The following is a 15,585-nucleotide window of genomic DNA, read 5'->3' on the forward strand; positions in this document are numbered from 1 at the left end:
CAAGAAAAATTATTTTCAACCTAGAATCCTAATTCCTGCCAAAACTTCACTGAGTGAAAAAGAATTAAGACATTGTCAAATGTTGAAAGTCTCAAAAAATTTCCTCTGCCATGCACCCCTTTTTCAAGAAACTACTAAGCCATGAAACAATCCAAGGGCATAACCCCCCCCCCAAAAACAAACAAAAACAGTATTACACAGAAGAGGCAACTAAGGAATTCCCAAGGCAAAAGCTGTCTGTACAACAGGCCTAGTTAATGACCAATCCACTATTGAAGCAGGAAAAGAAAAAATGTAGCAGAGGTGTGCCCAGGAAGAAAAAAAACAAAAGGATTATCTGTCTGATGGTTTGACTGTATACATAATCATTCTGAGAGGTTGTTGGAGAATGTAAGAAGACAATGGGTAAAAGGAAATTAATCAAATAAAGAGAACTTTTAACTTCAGAGGAAAGGAGAGTCAAACTATTTGGCTTGACAAGGAATATTTACATGGCCATATTAATGGAACCACTAGAAACCAATTTAACAAAAAGGAAAAAGCGTGGGATAAGATTATAAAACATTAAAATTCTCATTTAATATTAAATTAATGACTCAAGAAATGGCTATATATGCTTATCATTTGAAAAGACGTATGTGGGGGCACCCGGCTGGCTCAGTCAGTAGAGTATGAGACTCTTGATCCTGGGGTCATGAGTCTGAGCCCCACACTGGGAGTGGACTTTACTTAAAAAATAATAATACATATATATGAAAAAAAGAAAACAGGTAGGTAATAGAAGAGCCAGAGGACGCCTCTCAATAATAGGACAGAGGATGGAGAGGGTTACTATAAATCTTTTATTATTTTTTAATCTTTTTTAAAAGATTTTATTTGAAAGAGAGAGAAAGAGCACACACACACATGCACGCACCATGCACAAGCAGGGTGGGGGAAGGGGCACAGAGAGAGGGAAAAGCAGGCCCTGCTGACAGACACCTCAGTTACTGTAAATCTCTCAGCAGTATTTTATTTCAAATATTATATATCACTAATAAAAATTAATTTCAGAAACCGTTCGGAAAGCACAGCATAAACTGCTGTTATAAAGTCAATTAGGCGGGCGCCTGGGTGGCTCAGTGGGTTAAAGCCTCTGCCTTCAGCTCAGGTCATGTGGGATCGAGCCCCACGTCGGGCTCTCTGCTCAGCAGGGAGCCTGCTTCCCTTCCTCTCTCTCTGCCTGCCTTTCTGCCTAATTGTGATCTCTGTCTGTCAAATAAATGGGTAAAATCTTAAAAAAAAAAAAAAAAAAAAGTCAATTAGGCTCCTGGGTGGCTCAGATGGCTAAGCATCTGACTTTGGCTCAGGTTATGATCGTAGGGTCCTGGGATTGAGCCCCGCATTGGGCTCCCTGCTCAGCTGGGAGCCTGCTTCTCCCTCTGCCTCTCCCCCTCTCTCTCAAATAAATAAAATCTTTTTTAAAAAATGGAAGAAAATCTTCAGGATCTAGGACTAAACAAAGTTCTTAGATACCAAAAGCATGATCCATAAAAAGAAAAATTAGACTTCATCAAAATTATAATTGTTTGTCCTATAAATGTCCACATGAAGAAGAAACAAGCTGTAGACTAAGAGAAAATATTTGTAAAGCACATATCCGACAAAGGACTAGTATCTCTCAAAACTCAACAGTAAAAACAATCCAAGAAAATGGGCAACTGACATGAACAGACATTTTATCGAAGATATATAGATGGTAAATAAGGACATAAAAATTTTTTCAACACCTCTGGCCAGCAGGGAAATGCAAATTAAAACCACAATAAGAGTATCACTACACACATACCAAAATAGCAAAATACAAAATAGTAACACCACCAAATGCTGGTAAGGATGCAGAGAAACTAGATCACTCACACACTGCTGGTGGGCATGTAAAATAGTACAGCCACTCTGGAAACAGTTTGGTAGTTTCTTATAAAACTAAACATGCAATTACCATATGATCCACTAATTATACTATTGGGCATTTATCCCAGAGAAATGAAAACTTATGATCATATGAAAACCTATACACAAATATTCATAGCAGCTTTATTTATAACAGCAAAAAGCTGGAGTCAGCTGTGATGTTCCTCAACAGGTGAACGGTTAACCCAACTGTGGTGAATGCATACCATGGAATACTATGCAAGAAAAAAGAACTACTGATAGTACAAAACTTGGATGAATCTCCACAGAATTATGCTAAGTGAATAAAGGCCAATCCCAAAGGTTATATCCTATATGATTCCATTTATATAACATTTATGAAATGACAAACTTTATAAATGAAAAACAACCTTCTGGAGGAGATAAATGGGGGTAGGAGTCTAAAAAGAACACTAGAAATCCCTGAACCTTGGAACAGTTAAGCATCTTGACAGTGGTGGTGACATTAACCTACACAAGTGATAAAACCGCAGAGAATTTAATACATGCATACACAAATGAAAACCAAACTAGGAAATGTAAAAAAGACTGGTGTACCAAGCCAGATGTCAATATCCTGGTTGTGATATTAGAGTTTCAAAAAATGTTTTTGTAAGGAGAAACTGGGTAAAGTGTACAAGGGATTCCCCTGTATTGTAACTGCATGTGAATCTACAATTGCCTTAATAAAAATTTAATTAAAAAAAGTCTGCATGGGGTGCCTGGGTGGCTCAGTTGTTGGGTGTCTGCCTTCGGCTCACGTCACGATCACAGGGTCCTGAGATGAGCCTCATCAGGCTCCCTGCTGCATGGGAAGCCTGTTCTCCCTCTCCCGCTCCCTCTGCTTGTGTTCCCTCTCTCATTGTCTCTCTCTCTGTCAAAAAAAGAAATAAAATCTTTAAAAAAGTTTCTGCACAAGCACTGCTATTGATATGAAAGAAACAAATCAACACTGTCCCTTCTGTTCTGATTTTGATACGTTGTACTTTTTGGATCTCCAGAATACCAGTTTTTCCATTTTCTAATGATTTACAACCTTGGATGCTCTGTTTCTGGGTCATACTGGAAACTCAAGTGTTCCATCACCAGTTGCTGTTTTCCTCAAAAAACAAATTGTTTTTCATCTCAAGAAAGAAGGATAAACATCAAGTAATCACTTTTGCTTATAATCCAAAATACTGTTTTCAAAGAAAGTCCTTCCTCACTTCAGATTTCCTTCAGGTGAGTTTTCTTTATAAAAATTTTATTCCAATCACTTTTTCAAATTCCTTTATCTTATAATACAAATTTTAAAAACTATTCCGGGGCGCCTGGGTGGCTCAGTGGGTTGAGCCTCTGCCTTCGGCTCAGGTCATGATCTCAGGGTCCTGGGATCCAGCCCCGCACTGGCCTCTCTGCTTGGCGGGGAGCCTGCTTCCCCCGTCTCTCTGCCTGCCTCTCAGCCTGCTTGTGATCTCTCTGTCAAATAAATAAATAAATAAAATCTTAAATATTTAAAAAAAAAAAAAAAAAAAACCCTAGTCCAGGGGTACCTGGTTGGCTCAGTAGATAGAACATGGAACTCTTGATCTCAGGATTGTAAATTCAAGCAACTGGGTGAAGAGATTACCTAAAAATAATACCTTAAAAAAAAGTATTCTATTAACCCCCAATATTCATCTACTTGAAGGAAGTAAATCTATGACCTTTACAAGACTTTTATCAGTCTTTTGGTTTCAGAAAATCTTCTATTAACATGCTCTGTAGCTTTAAACTGTACATTTATGACTGAACCATCTCCATAAGCAATTTTCCCATGTAGCTCTCTTTAATCACAGAATTTATATTTTCTGCTAAATAGCAGTTTCTAATTTATAAATCAACACTCAAGCAGCCCTTACATTTCTCTACTAATCACAGCTCCTACCACAGCACTGACTGGGGAAACTGGAACTGTTCAAAGTTGACACAGGTTACCAATATTTCTCCTACCATTCTTTCTCTTTTACAAACCAAACAGGAGTACTGGTATTTCCTTCACCACATTTTATACTCCATGATTCTGGAAATAAAGTAATTACCCCCGCATTATCTGCTTAGCTCTGCTCTGTTATGCTCTTAAGACTGCAAAGGACAAGTAACCTGAACAAACTTTTGGCATTTGGTGCTGGTACCTGTTACTCTTCCTCACTCCTGCCAAAACAGAAACAAAACAGAAAAACCACTGTATCAACTTTTCAAATGGAAATTGATGAGTAGAAAGAATTATCCATCATTAATTTTTTTTTCAAAAAAAAAAACAATGAAATTCTCTGAATGAGAAACATGGCCACAGACAGAAATGGATCTAGAGTCTAGTGAAAACTCTATGGCTGAGGTCATCATCTTGTGGTGGTGGAATAGAGCCCTGCCTTGGGCGCCATGCTCAGCAGGTGAATCTGCTTGTCCCTCTCTCCTTGCTCCTCCCCCCAACCCTTGTGGATGAATCTTACAAAAACAAAAACAAAAACAAAAACAAAAAAAACTCTCTCACTAATTAGCCATACAATCTGCTGGAACTTCCTTCACCTCACCAGTCTGTTTTCTGACTCTTTAAATGAATTGCAGAGCTCTTTCCTGCATTAATATTTCATGATTTTAACATTCTAGGCAGACACACACAACAAAAAAACAAACCTGTCTTCAGGATCTAAAAGTAAAGACCAATGACACTAAAGTGTGGTAAATACCATAAAGGATCCTCACGACTCAGTGACCACTGGTTAACAGCAGCTATCACATGGAACAGTGAGGGGCTGTCTGTGATCAAATGCTCTTAACAGGGAACTGGGTCAAGTGTTTTTTTTTTTTTTTTTTAGTATATGTGCTGCCGAAGCGAGCACTGGGTCAAGTGTTGGGTAGTTTTGTTTGTTTTCTGGATTCTTAGTAAAATATACAGAACATAAAATTTGCCTTTTTAAACTGTGGTAAAAATACACATAAGACTTACCACATTAACAAGTTTTAAGTGCATAACGCAGTAGCGTTAAATATATTCACACTGTTGTGCAACAGATCTCCAGTACTTTTTCATCTTACAAAACTGAAACTCTATACGCATTAGACTACTCCCCATTCCCCCCTTCCCCCACCCCCTGGGGGACTATCATGCTACCTTTCACAATTCTACTTTCTGTTTCTATGAATCTGAATTTAGATACCTCATGTAAGTGCAATCATACAGTGAAACCATTTTTAAGCATACAATTCAGTGGCATTATATTCTTATTGTCATACAACCACCATCACTACCCATTTCCCCAAACTGAAACTCTGTACCCATTAAACAATAATTCCCCCATTAACTGAAAATCTATACATATTAAGCAATAACTCCCCATTACCCTGTCCCCAGTAACCACTATTCTACTTTCCCTATGAATTTGCCTATTCTAGGTACCTCATATAAATAATTTCACCCAGCATTTGTCTTTGGGTGGGGGGGGGCGGGGGGGGCTGGCTTGTTTCACTTAGCACAGTGCTTTTAAGGTCCAGCCATGTTGTAGCATATACCACAATTTCACTCCTTTTTAAGGCTGAGTGAAATTCCACTCTACATATATAACACTACATATTTTGTGTGGCCATTCATGTGGACATTTGGGTTGTTTCCACCATTTGGCTATTACGAATAATGAGGCTAAACAGGTAAGTGCTGGTGAGGATGTGGAGAAACTGGAACGCTGCTAAAGTGATAGTGGGAATGTAAAACAGTGCAGCCACTGTGGAAAATACGGTAGTTTCTCAAAAACTTAAAAACAGAATTACCTCATAATCCAGCAATGTCACTTCTGGGTCTATACCCAAAAGAACTAAAAGAACTCGAACAGGTAAATTGTATAACAAAGTCCATTTGTAATAAGTGACTCATCCAAATGGGTGAGGTAACAATTCATAGTGGTTTTGATTGGCATTTCCCTAACGATTAGTAATGTTGAACATCTTTTCAATGTGCTTAGTGGCTGTTTGTATATCTTCCTTGGGAAAAATGTCTAGATAGTTTTTAATCAGTCCTAAAAATATGTGTTCAAATGAATGATTCGTTAGGCATTCTGGAATTCCTGTAGCATAAACTGCTGACTGAATCACACCAAAGTCCAGACACGTTTAATGTAGCAGAGTTTTTTTTCATTTCTCTAAAAAGCAACCTCGCCATATAAATGAGCTCAGTTCAGTTTAATCAACCAACTCTTAAATGCAGGCTAGTGGAAGCATCCTACTCTTCCAAAGCTTAGCAAGAATACTCAAAGAAAACAAAAGGGTGCATTCATTATACCTCTCCCAGGGTCAAGACTCTTTACCAATTTAGCTTCTTGCATGAAGCCCAGATGCTCCATTTCCCAATGAAAGAAATTCCCTATGGAATTAAGTCTAGGGATGGAGGGAGGGATTCAAAAACCAAAAAGTAGCACATTCAGTAAGACAGCCCACTAAAAATTTCTGCCTTGGGACAAGTCCGTATTAACTTTTTATCACTAAAGGGTAATGCTTTCCTGACCTCGTACTGCCAAAAGGGTTATAACCAAATCAACCACTAAAATTTGCTCATCCTAAACCAATTAACTCTCTTTTAGCAAATATTTCTCTAACAATCTTTGAATTTCCAAGGCCAGTTTTACCCTAAAATTATTCTATTAGCCAAACAGCTAGTATTCTTTTTTTTTTTTTTTTTTAAGATTTTATTTCTTTGAGAGAGAGAGAGAGCATGACCGGGGGGAGGGCCAGAGGGAGAAGCAGACTTCCAGCTAAGCAGGGAGCCCGAATGCAGGACTCCAGGATCATGACATGAGCTGAAGACAGTCACTTGAGCCAGGCAGGCACCCAAACAGCTAATATTCTTAAGGAGAGATCTCAATCTACTTCACATATATAATGCTCAGAAAGGAGGTGGAAAGGGAAATATTAAAATAAAACTGAGCCCTATTCTATGTTAGAGGCTCCTGACTCTGTACTACTTGTCTGCCTCTCTTCCTTCATTCATTATTTATCATGCACCCATTAAAGGAAGATACTCTTCTAGGAACTTAGCATCTATCAGCAAAACAAACAAACAAAAAAACAGCCCACCTCTGCCCTCGTGTAGTTTATAGACTAGTGCCCCTGGATTCTCTTTGAGAATGTTGAGTGTGAAACATACCAGTAATTTATTTTTGCAACTCTATCTATAATAAATCTGACTATAAATATCATACATAATTTCTGGTATGTGTGGGAATTAAAAGTACACAGAAAAATGTAAATACAGCAGTCTTTGAGGGTACTGTAAGCACAATAAGCCTATAAAAATTCTTCAAAGAATCAATGACCAATGAGTAACTAAAATGATTCTGCCTGAAATAATGAGGGCCTACCTAGTACTGAGAGTTTGGCCCTTCTGAATACCACTTCTATTTATTTCTGAATACTCACCTAGCAAGGTAACTACCTATTCAAACCTCAGGAGGTTTTAACAATCAAATAACAACTCAAATTTCACTATCATTCATAATTAGAGAATGCTCCAGATTTTTTAAAACACCAAAAGAAAAAAAAACACTTTTAAAATTTTTTTAAAAAGTAAATAGTACACATCCAAAGTCATTTCTAGTCATCTGCACGTTAGACAACTAGCTAGTTCAGACTGTTTAGACATGCACTGTCCAATATGGTAACCAACATGTGACTATTGAGCACTTTAAAATGTGCCCAATCTAAATTGAAATTAGCTGTAAGTATAACATACACACTGAAAAAAAAAATAAAATGTCATTTTCTTAATTTTGATTACATATTAAAATGATAACATTTGGGATAAAAATGAGTTAAAATTTATCATTAAATTCTTCTTTGGAGGGTGCCTGGGTGGCTCAGTTGTTAAGCATCTGCCTTCGGTACAGGTCATGATCCCAGGGTCCTGGGATTGAGCCCCACATCGGGCTCCCAGCTCAGCAGGAAGCCTGCTTCTCCCTCTCCCACTCCCCCTCTCTTGCTAGGTCTGTCAAATAAATTTTTTAAAAAACCTTTAAAATCAATCAATCAATATTTGGGGTGCCTAGGTGACTCAGTGGGGTAAGTGTCTGGCTCCTGATTTCAGCTCAGGGCATGATCTCAGGTCTGTGAGATTGATCCCCACCCTCGGCAAGGAGTCTGCTTCAGATTCCCTCTCACCCTCTGCCCCTCCCCCTCCCCACATACACATGCTCTCTCTAAAATATAAATCTTTAAAAAAAAAATTAAAAACATGGGGCGCCTGGATGGCTCAGTGGTTTAAGCCTCTGCCTTTGGCTCAGGTCATGATCTCAGGGTCCTGGGTCTGAGCCCCACATCAGGCTCTCTGCTCAGAGGGAAGCCTGCTCCCCCCACCATCTCTGCCTGCCTCTCTGCCTACTTGTGATCTCTGTCAAATAAATAAATAGAATCTTAAAAAAAAAAAAATTCTTCTTTAACTTTTTTTTTTAATTTATTTTGTCTGGGGCACCTGGGTGGCTCAGTCAGTTGCTTGTCTGCCTTTTTCTCAAGCCATGATCTCAGGGTCCTGGGATCAAGCCCTGCATCAGGCTTCCTGCTTAGTGAGGAATCTGCTTCTTCCTCTCCCTCTGCCCTCCCCCTCCCTCCTTCCCTCAAATAAATAAATAAATTTTTTAAAATATATATGTTTATTTTTCTTAAAGATTTTATTTATTTTTGGGCACCTGGGTGGCTCAGTTGGTGAAGCACCTGTCTTCAGCTCAGGTCATAATCCCAGAGTCCTGGGATCAAGGCCTGCATCAGGCTCCCTGCTCAGCATGGAGTCTGCTTCTCCCTCTGCCCCTCCCTCCCCCCCCTCTTATTCTCTGCCCCTCTACAAAAATAGAATCTTTTAAGAAAAAAATTTTATTATTTTGAGAGAGAGCGTGCACAAACACTGAGACCACAGGGAGAGGGCCAGAAGGAGAGAGAGAATCTCAAGGAGATTCCATGGGGGGGGGGGGGGCTCAGAGCCCAACACCGCCCAATCTCACAACCAACCTGAGCCAAAACCAAGAGTCAAATGCTTAAATGACTGAGCCATCCAGGCACCCCAAGACCGATTTATTTATTTATTTATTCATATATAAAGAGAAAGCACACGCACACACACACACCGGGGGGGGGGGGACACGGCAGAGGGAGAGGATCTCAAGCTTCCCGCTAAGCACAGAGTCCAAAGCAGGGTTCAATCCCACAACCCCAAGATCATGACCTGAGCTAAAATCAAGACTCAGGCTCAACCAACTGAGCCACCCAGGTGCCCCACTTTTACTTTTGTTAATGTAAAACATATTTTTTACTTTTTTTTATTTTAAAAGATTTTATTTATTTAACAGAGAGAAATCACAAGTAGGCAGAGAGGCAGGCAGAGAGGGAAGAGCAGGCTCCCTGCTCAGCAGAGAACCCAATGATTCGGGGCGATCCCAGGACCCTGAGATCATGACCTGAGCCAAAGGCAGAGGCTTAACCCACTGAGCCACCCAGGTGCCCCATTTTTTAATACCAAAAAATATCACCCATTTGGCTCACATTGTATTTGTTTTAAACAGCACTGGTTAAGAGAACAGACTTCTAAAGCTGCATACAGAATAATACATGCTATATATATATTGAAACTATGCTCAGAATTTTACACTTAGATATTTATTCATTTCTCAGTTCACATTCTTCAACCTATCTTCTATATCAAAATGGCAAACATCAAATATTTTTATATCAAAATATGAAAATTTCAGAGTCTAACGTGAAATTGTTTAGCAGAGCACTGACAAATATTCGAGTGACCACTGTGCACAGGGCATTCAATCCATACAGTAACTTGTTGTGCTGCAAATGGTTCTTCTGTATCTAGCTAACATGCACTCTGCTTCTACAGTATGCCTAGTACCATGCTTGACGATTTACTTTCACTGACCCATAAAATCCTCAAAACTACCCTATGTAGTAGGTCCTATTTAAAGAGGAAACTGAAGCATACAGAGATTAAGTAACTTGCCAAAGTCCACAGCCTGTGGAAGTAGGATTCTAACCAGCAGGCTCGAACCAAAACCACCACACACTTTTCCCTAATAAAAGGACTACACAAGGGGTGTCTGGCTGGCTCAGCTGGAAGAGCATGGACTCCTGATCTCAGGACTTTTTTAGTTCAAGCCCCACGATAGGTGTAAAGATTACTAAAAAAAAAAAACAATAAAACTTAAAAAAAAAAAAAGACTACACAAGATTGTGTCATTATCTTATAGGACTGAGTTCTAGTTGTATGTTATGTACCCACTGATAAAAAAACTGTAATAGATGGGGCTTAATGCACTGCGTCCCACTCTCTACTCCACCCTTCTCAATGGCGGGTTAAAGCTGCCCACATGAATTAAATCCTTGACCTTACTACAAGTTTATACTGTGCTCCCTTTTCCAGATTTTCTAGATCCCATCCCATCTCTCTGGTCCAATTCCTACGTCCTTCAGACTTCATTTCAGACATCATCTCCATGCAAGCCTACTCAAGATTCCCCATGATTTAGGCTAGTCACTCCTCCTCCCTCTGCTCATCCCTATTGTAGTGTCTCCCACACTCTGTCCTCACTAGATGGCTCAGGGGATTTACTGTGTTCACCACTTACAGTACCTAAAACCGTGCCTAACATTAGATGCTCAATAAATATTTGCTGAACTATCTAACCACCTGACCCACCCAGCTACAGCTAAAAGTGGAATATTAAAAGCAAACTTAGGAATAGGAGGGCCTAATCCACAAGCAGAGAACAAGTTCTAAATTTCATGAAATTTATGACAAGTCAAAAGAATAGTATCATACACAAGAAATAATGATTGTGATGACTCTTGCCCACCCCCCAAAAAAGGAAGAGTAAAATTAAAATCTATTTGAAATGATTACTCACCCAATTTAGTTTCTGCATAATTTGTAAGAATAAATTAAGTAGCTGACAAAAATTCTGTCATAAGAAATCCAAATCAACCATTCCAGTAATGCTATAAATTGAAATCAGCTTAATTTTGACAATTCTCAAGAGTTCCGAAAAGACTGCAGTTGCTTTTTAAAATCGTCTCAAACATACAACTAGTTACACTTAGGGGCGCCTGGGTGGCTCAGTGAGTTAAAGCCTCTGTCTTCGGCTCAGGTCATGATCCCAGGGTCCTGGAATCGAGCCCCACATTGGGCTCTCTATTCCGCCGGGAGCCTGCTTCCTCCTCTCTTTCTCTCTGCCTGCCTCTCTGCCTACTTGTGATCTCTGCCTGTCAAATAAATAAATAAAATCTTCAAAAGAAAAGAAAAAACTAGTTACACTTACAACTGGGTTTCACTCCTCCAATGCTCAGTGCTGGGCTCCAAATGACAGGAGCAACCATGTGTCCTTTAAGATATTTACCGGGGGGGGGGGGGGGGGGCTTCACATACAATTCATTTAACCAAGTCCTGCTAATTCCACTAAATTTTCTAACCAGAGTCCAAAGGGACTTTCCTAGGGCCTTCCCTTTTCTTTTCCAAAATAGGAAACCGACTAAAAAGGTCAATCTTCAGATCTTAACTTCCACACTAAGTAATTCTGAAACATGAGGTGAAAGTACATGAGAAGTTCTAGGGCTAGGGCTGGCCAAATGTTTTCCTGTAAATTGTAGCGCAAAGTCAAACAGAAGAGAGAACTTCATTCTTTCGGGTTTGAGGACAGAAACTGATCATCTCTTTTAGATTACTGCTTCTGTTGATGTCTGGAAAAGCACTGTGAGGCAAACATGCCATTGAGTCCCACCCCAAGCACGAAGAGCCTCCGATTGTTTGACACATCAATGGATTAGTCAACGCGGGGGAACTCACTTTTCCCCTCTAATTTGCTTTAATTATTCCTCACACAAACCCTCAAGTTTACTCTAAGTTATGGCCATATGGAATCTTCTCCTTGCCCTGAAGTATAAATTCAGGCCTTTACCAAAGGACTACTACGGCTTCAATCCCAACCACTAAAATAAATCCCTTACAAGTATCGTACATCTAGTAACGCCACACAGATATGGAAAAAGCCAGTCCAGTCGCTGAAAGAAACAGCATTCTGGGACGCGGTTAATGCTGCATATTTTGCAACAGAGGCAATGAACAGAGTAGGAGACTTGAAAGCAAAAGACCGGATGGAAAGCATGGGAAGACCCCGCCCCAGTAAGCTCGATGTCGATTCAAACACTAACTTGGGTCTGTCGCTTGGAATCGGAATCACTGAAACAAAGGCGTTTATTACGGGAAGCAAGATGTCTGGAGTAAAAAAAAAACGGTTTGCAGCTACCCACACCGTACACCATCTTCCCACAGGTCTTACCTATGGTGGAAATAAAGGTGGTATTAAAGGCATCATCCGAAAAACGAAAAAGGACGCAGGTCTTCCCTACTCCCGAGTCTCCGATCAGGAGCAGCTTGAAAAGCAGGTCGTACGTCTTCTTCGCCATTGGGAGGAGCGGCTCAGGCTCTCGCCGCCGGCGGCCCCAAGGGATCGGTCCCTCTCACTACGGCCAACTCCTCACTTGGGCGTTCTCAGGCCGGAGTACCGGGGAAGCGTGGGAAAAACGAGGGCTCGAGAGGGCGGGGGAGACCTACGAACGGCCTCGTCGAGGAAGCCCCGACGGTGGCGGCGTCCGGTGCCTCCGAGGGCGGCGACGGCGGCGACGGCGGCTCCGCAGCCTCTCCCAGCCGCTCCGCCCGGTTCCGGGGAGTCGGTCGGGACAAAATGGCCTCCCCTCCCCCTTCAGGGCTGCTCGGCCGGGACGCTCCCACGGGCGACCGAGCAAGCTCTGCCGTCGAGGGAGCGCGACGGACGTGAGGACAGTCTCTCTCCCGAGCAGAAACTCCGCGCCAGGACGCGGCGGTGGCAGCGAAGGAGGACCCGGAGCCGACGAGCTCAGCTACATAGCCACAGGAAGCCGAGCCGCCCCGGCCAGAGCCACCTTTTCCCCGTGCCCTCTCACGCCGGCGTGCGCGCTGCCTGAGACGCACGCAAGGACGTACGCCCGCCCTTCCCTCGCGCCCTCGCCCTGCGGATTGCCTCTGCGCACGCGCATCGGAGGGTGTGGGGGTAAGCGGGGGTGGAGAGTGGAGTGCCTGGTCTCCGAGCCCCAGTCTAAGGCCGGGTGGAGACGAGAGAGGGGAGGGGCGGAGGAGGGCGAGGCCGCGGGCGCGCTCCCTGCGGCCGTCTGATAGGGTGCGCAGCTTTACGAGCACGCCCCGCGGGGAGGCGCAGCCTGGTGACTGCGCAGGCGCCGCACGCTAGAGTAGCCCCTTGGCACCCCTCCTCTCGTTCCGGGGTCGCCCTCAGAGCTTCGCTGAGCCTCTTCTCGGTCGGGTTTGTCGCGTGCGTCGAGCTGAAGGTCTTGGCGCAGTGACAGGCTTGGATGGCCGTGTGTTCCTGTATAGCTGTAGCTCGTAAACGCGAGAAAAAGTAGCGCCCTGGGGTCATTAATAGGCTCTTTGCTAAAATGACACGCATCCTGGAGTGCCCTGGCTAATCGTGTCAGGAGGAGAATTAGAGCTCCATCCCGGTTTACTTAAGGAGCGAGAGTTGACGTTCCGGAGAGCAGGAGTTTGACATGGAAAAACTGACGGTGCTGCTCAGGTTGAGATGATGTAATCCGCCTTTCAGGGCGAGGAGAAGATTGAGGAACACCTGGGCGCAGGGAGACTCTCCCCGCAAAGTGGAAGCTTCGGGGCCGTGCTCTACAGCAAGAACCCACTGCAGGCCTTGCGATCCTTTTGCAATACGGGAGAGCCCAGAGCGCCATTCAGAAGAAGCAGGGCCCCTCCTGCCGCCAAAATCGAACCACCGATGTCCAAAATTGAAGGACAGTGAAGCCAACCCCAGCCCTACACTGCCTGTTCCTTGCACTTTCTTTTCGTATGCCTTACACCCTTCCTTCTGTGAGTCCCCATCAGTGTTTACACTTCCCTCTCACTCTCCTTTTCTGTAGTGAAGTAGTCCTCCTCCTGCCTTGCCATTCTCAGTGTGTTTCACCGCGGCAAAGCACACCTAGGATGTCATGGCTGAATAGTTGGTAGACTGGTTCAACCAGTCTCAGGAGAAAACCCTGAGACATCTGGAAACAGGGATGGAGAGAGAAGTAAAAATTACATTTTTACACCCTGCCACCACCCCCCAAAATGTTTGGGTATGTAATATGTGATTAAAATAGGTCTTTGAGATAGATAGGGTAATCATATTTCAGTCTCCCATTTTTTTAAAGATTTTATTTTTTTGACAGAGATCACAAGTAGGCAGAGAGGCATGCAGAGAGAGAGGAGAAAGCAGGCTCCCCTGCTGAGCAGAGAGCCCAACGCGGGGCTAGATCCCAGGAGTCCAGGATCATGACCTGAGCCAAAGGCAGGGGCGTTAACCCACTGAGCCACCCAGGTACCTTCAGTCTCCCATTTTTTAAAGGCGTGGCTTACATTCTTCCTCCCCAACCACCTCCAAAGCTTCCCTACTGAAAATGCTTGTCTTCCCTAATACACTTCTCCCTTCAGTTTGTTTCTATGATTGCTCTGGTCTCTTAAACCTTATCCTCTGTGGATCATTCTTCCTCCAGTTGGGAGTGTCTTAATACCAACAACTTTAATACAAGCTAGCTATGCAAATCAAAATGAGCTATGGTCAGTGCTATACAGGTTTGTCATCAATTGAGGCATTACATTGAGTACCTCAGGGAATCCTCAGTGTTAGCGTGATTTTCCCTTTCAAAATAAGTTTGATTGTGGGGCACCTGGGTAGCTCAATGTTTAAGTGTCTGCCTTTTCAGCTCAGGTCATGATCCCACAGTCCTGGGATGGAGCCCCAGGTCTGCTTCACCCTCGCCCTCTGCCCCTGCTCCTGCTCTCTCTTGCTCACTCTCTCTCAAAAAAAAAAAAAAAAAAAAAATTTTAAAGCAAAAAAAAAAATGTGTTAACTCAAGCCCCAATATGGTAAAGCATTTTCAGATGTCATGATTTTTAAATGTAGAAAGCCTGATTAATTCTACTACATAAATTTTGGGAATTAGGGCAGCTAAATATGGAAAACAAATTTTAAAAACTATGCTTTATCCCAATTGTTTCCAGCAGTTCTATCAATTAGAGCCTTTCCTTCATGGGCTCCATATTCTGAAAACTTAGGAGTTAATTACGCTTATTAACCAATTTTATTTATTATTTGGTCAGAATCATAGAATTTTAGAGCTTTCATCTTTTTTTTTTTTGGAAGATTTATTTGAGAGAGAAAAAGAGAGCGCGTGGGGGGTGGGGGGATGCGTGGAGAAAATCCCAGACAGACCCTGCGCAGAGCTCAGAGCACAGCCCAACGGGGGGCTCGATCCCACAACCCTGAGATCATGACCTGACCTCAAACCAAGAGTGAGATGCCCAACCAGCTGTGCCATCCAGGTGCCCCAAGCTTTCATATCTTTAAATCATAATTCAATTCCTGCATGTAATTTACAGATAAGTCTAAGGCTTAGAGAGGTTAGGGACTTGGCTAGAAGTCACACCGTTAATAGCAGAGCTAGCACTATGTGCAAGGGAAAAGGGAAGGAAACCTCTACAGGACATCACACTGCATGGAGGTGGGAATTGAGAGGCTCAGCCAGTACTTAATGTTT

At 42.5% G+C, this 15,585-nt stretch overlaps 1 protein-coding gene across 1 annotated transcript in view; it reads right to left on the bottom strand.

Annotated features, from left to right (window-relative positions):
• RAB10 (RAB10, member RAS oncogene family) overlaps positions 1-12,960 on the bottom strand; it is an 85,740-nt gene extending 72,780 nt beyond the window's left edge. Inside the window, exon 1 of the mRNA XM_080813574.1 lies at positions 12,288-12,960. Within this exon, the coding sequence (XP_080669700.1) occupies positions 12,288-12,414 (127 nt within the window). The 5' untranslated portion in view covers positions 12,415-12,960. The remainder of the gene's footprint in view (positions 1-12,287) is intronic.
• Positions 12,961-15,585: the final 2,625 nt, after the last annotated feature.

This window comes from Martes martes (assembly GCF_963455335.1).
Source record: "Martes martes genome assembly, chromosome: 9".
Classification (NCBI taxonomy): Eukaryota; Metazoa; Chordata; class Mammalia; order Carnivora; family Mustelidae; genus Martes; species Martes martes.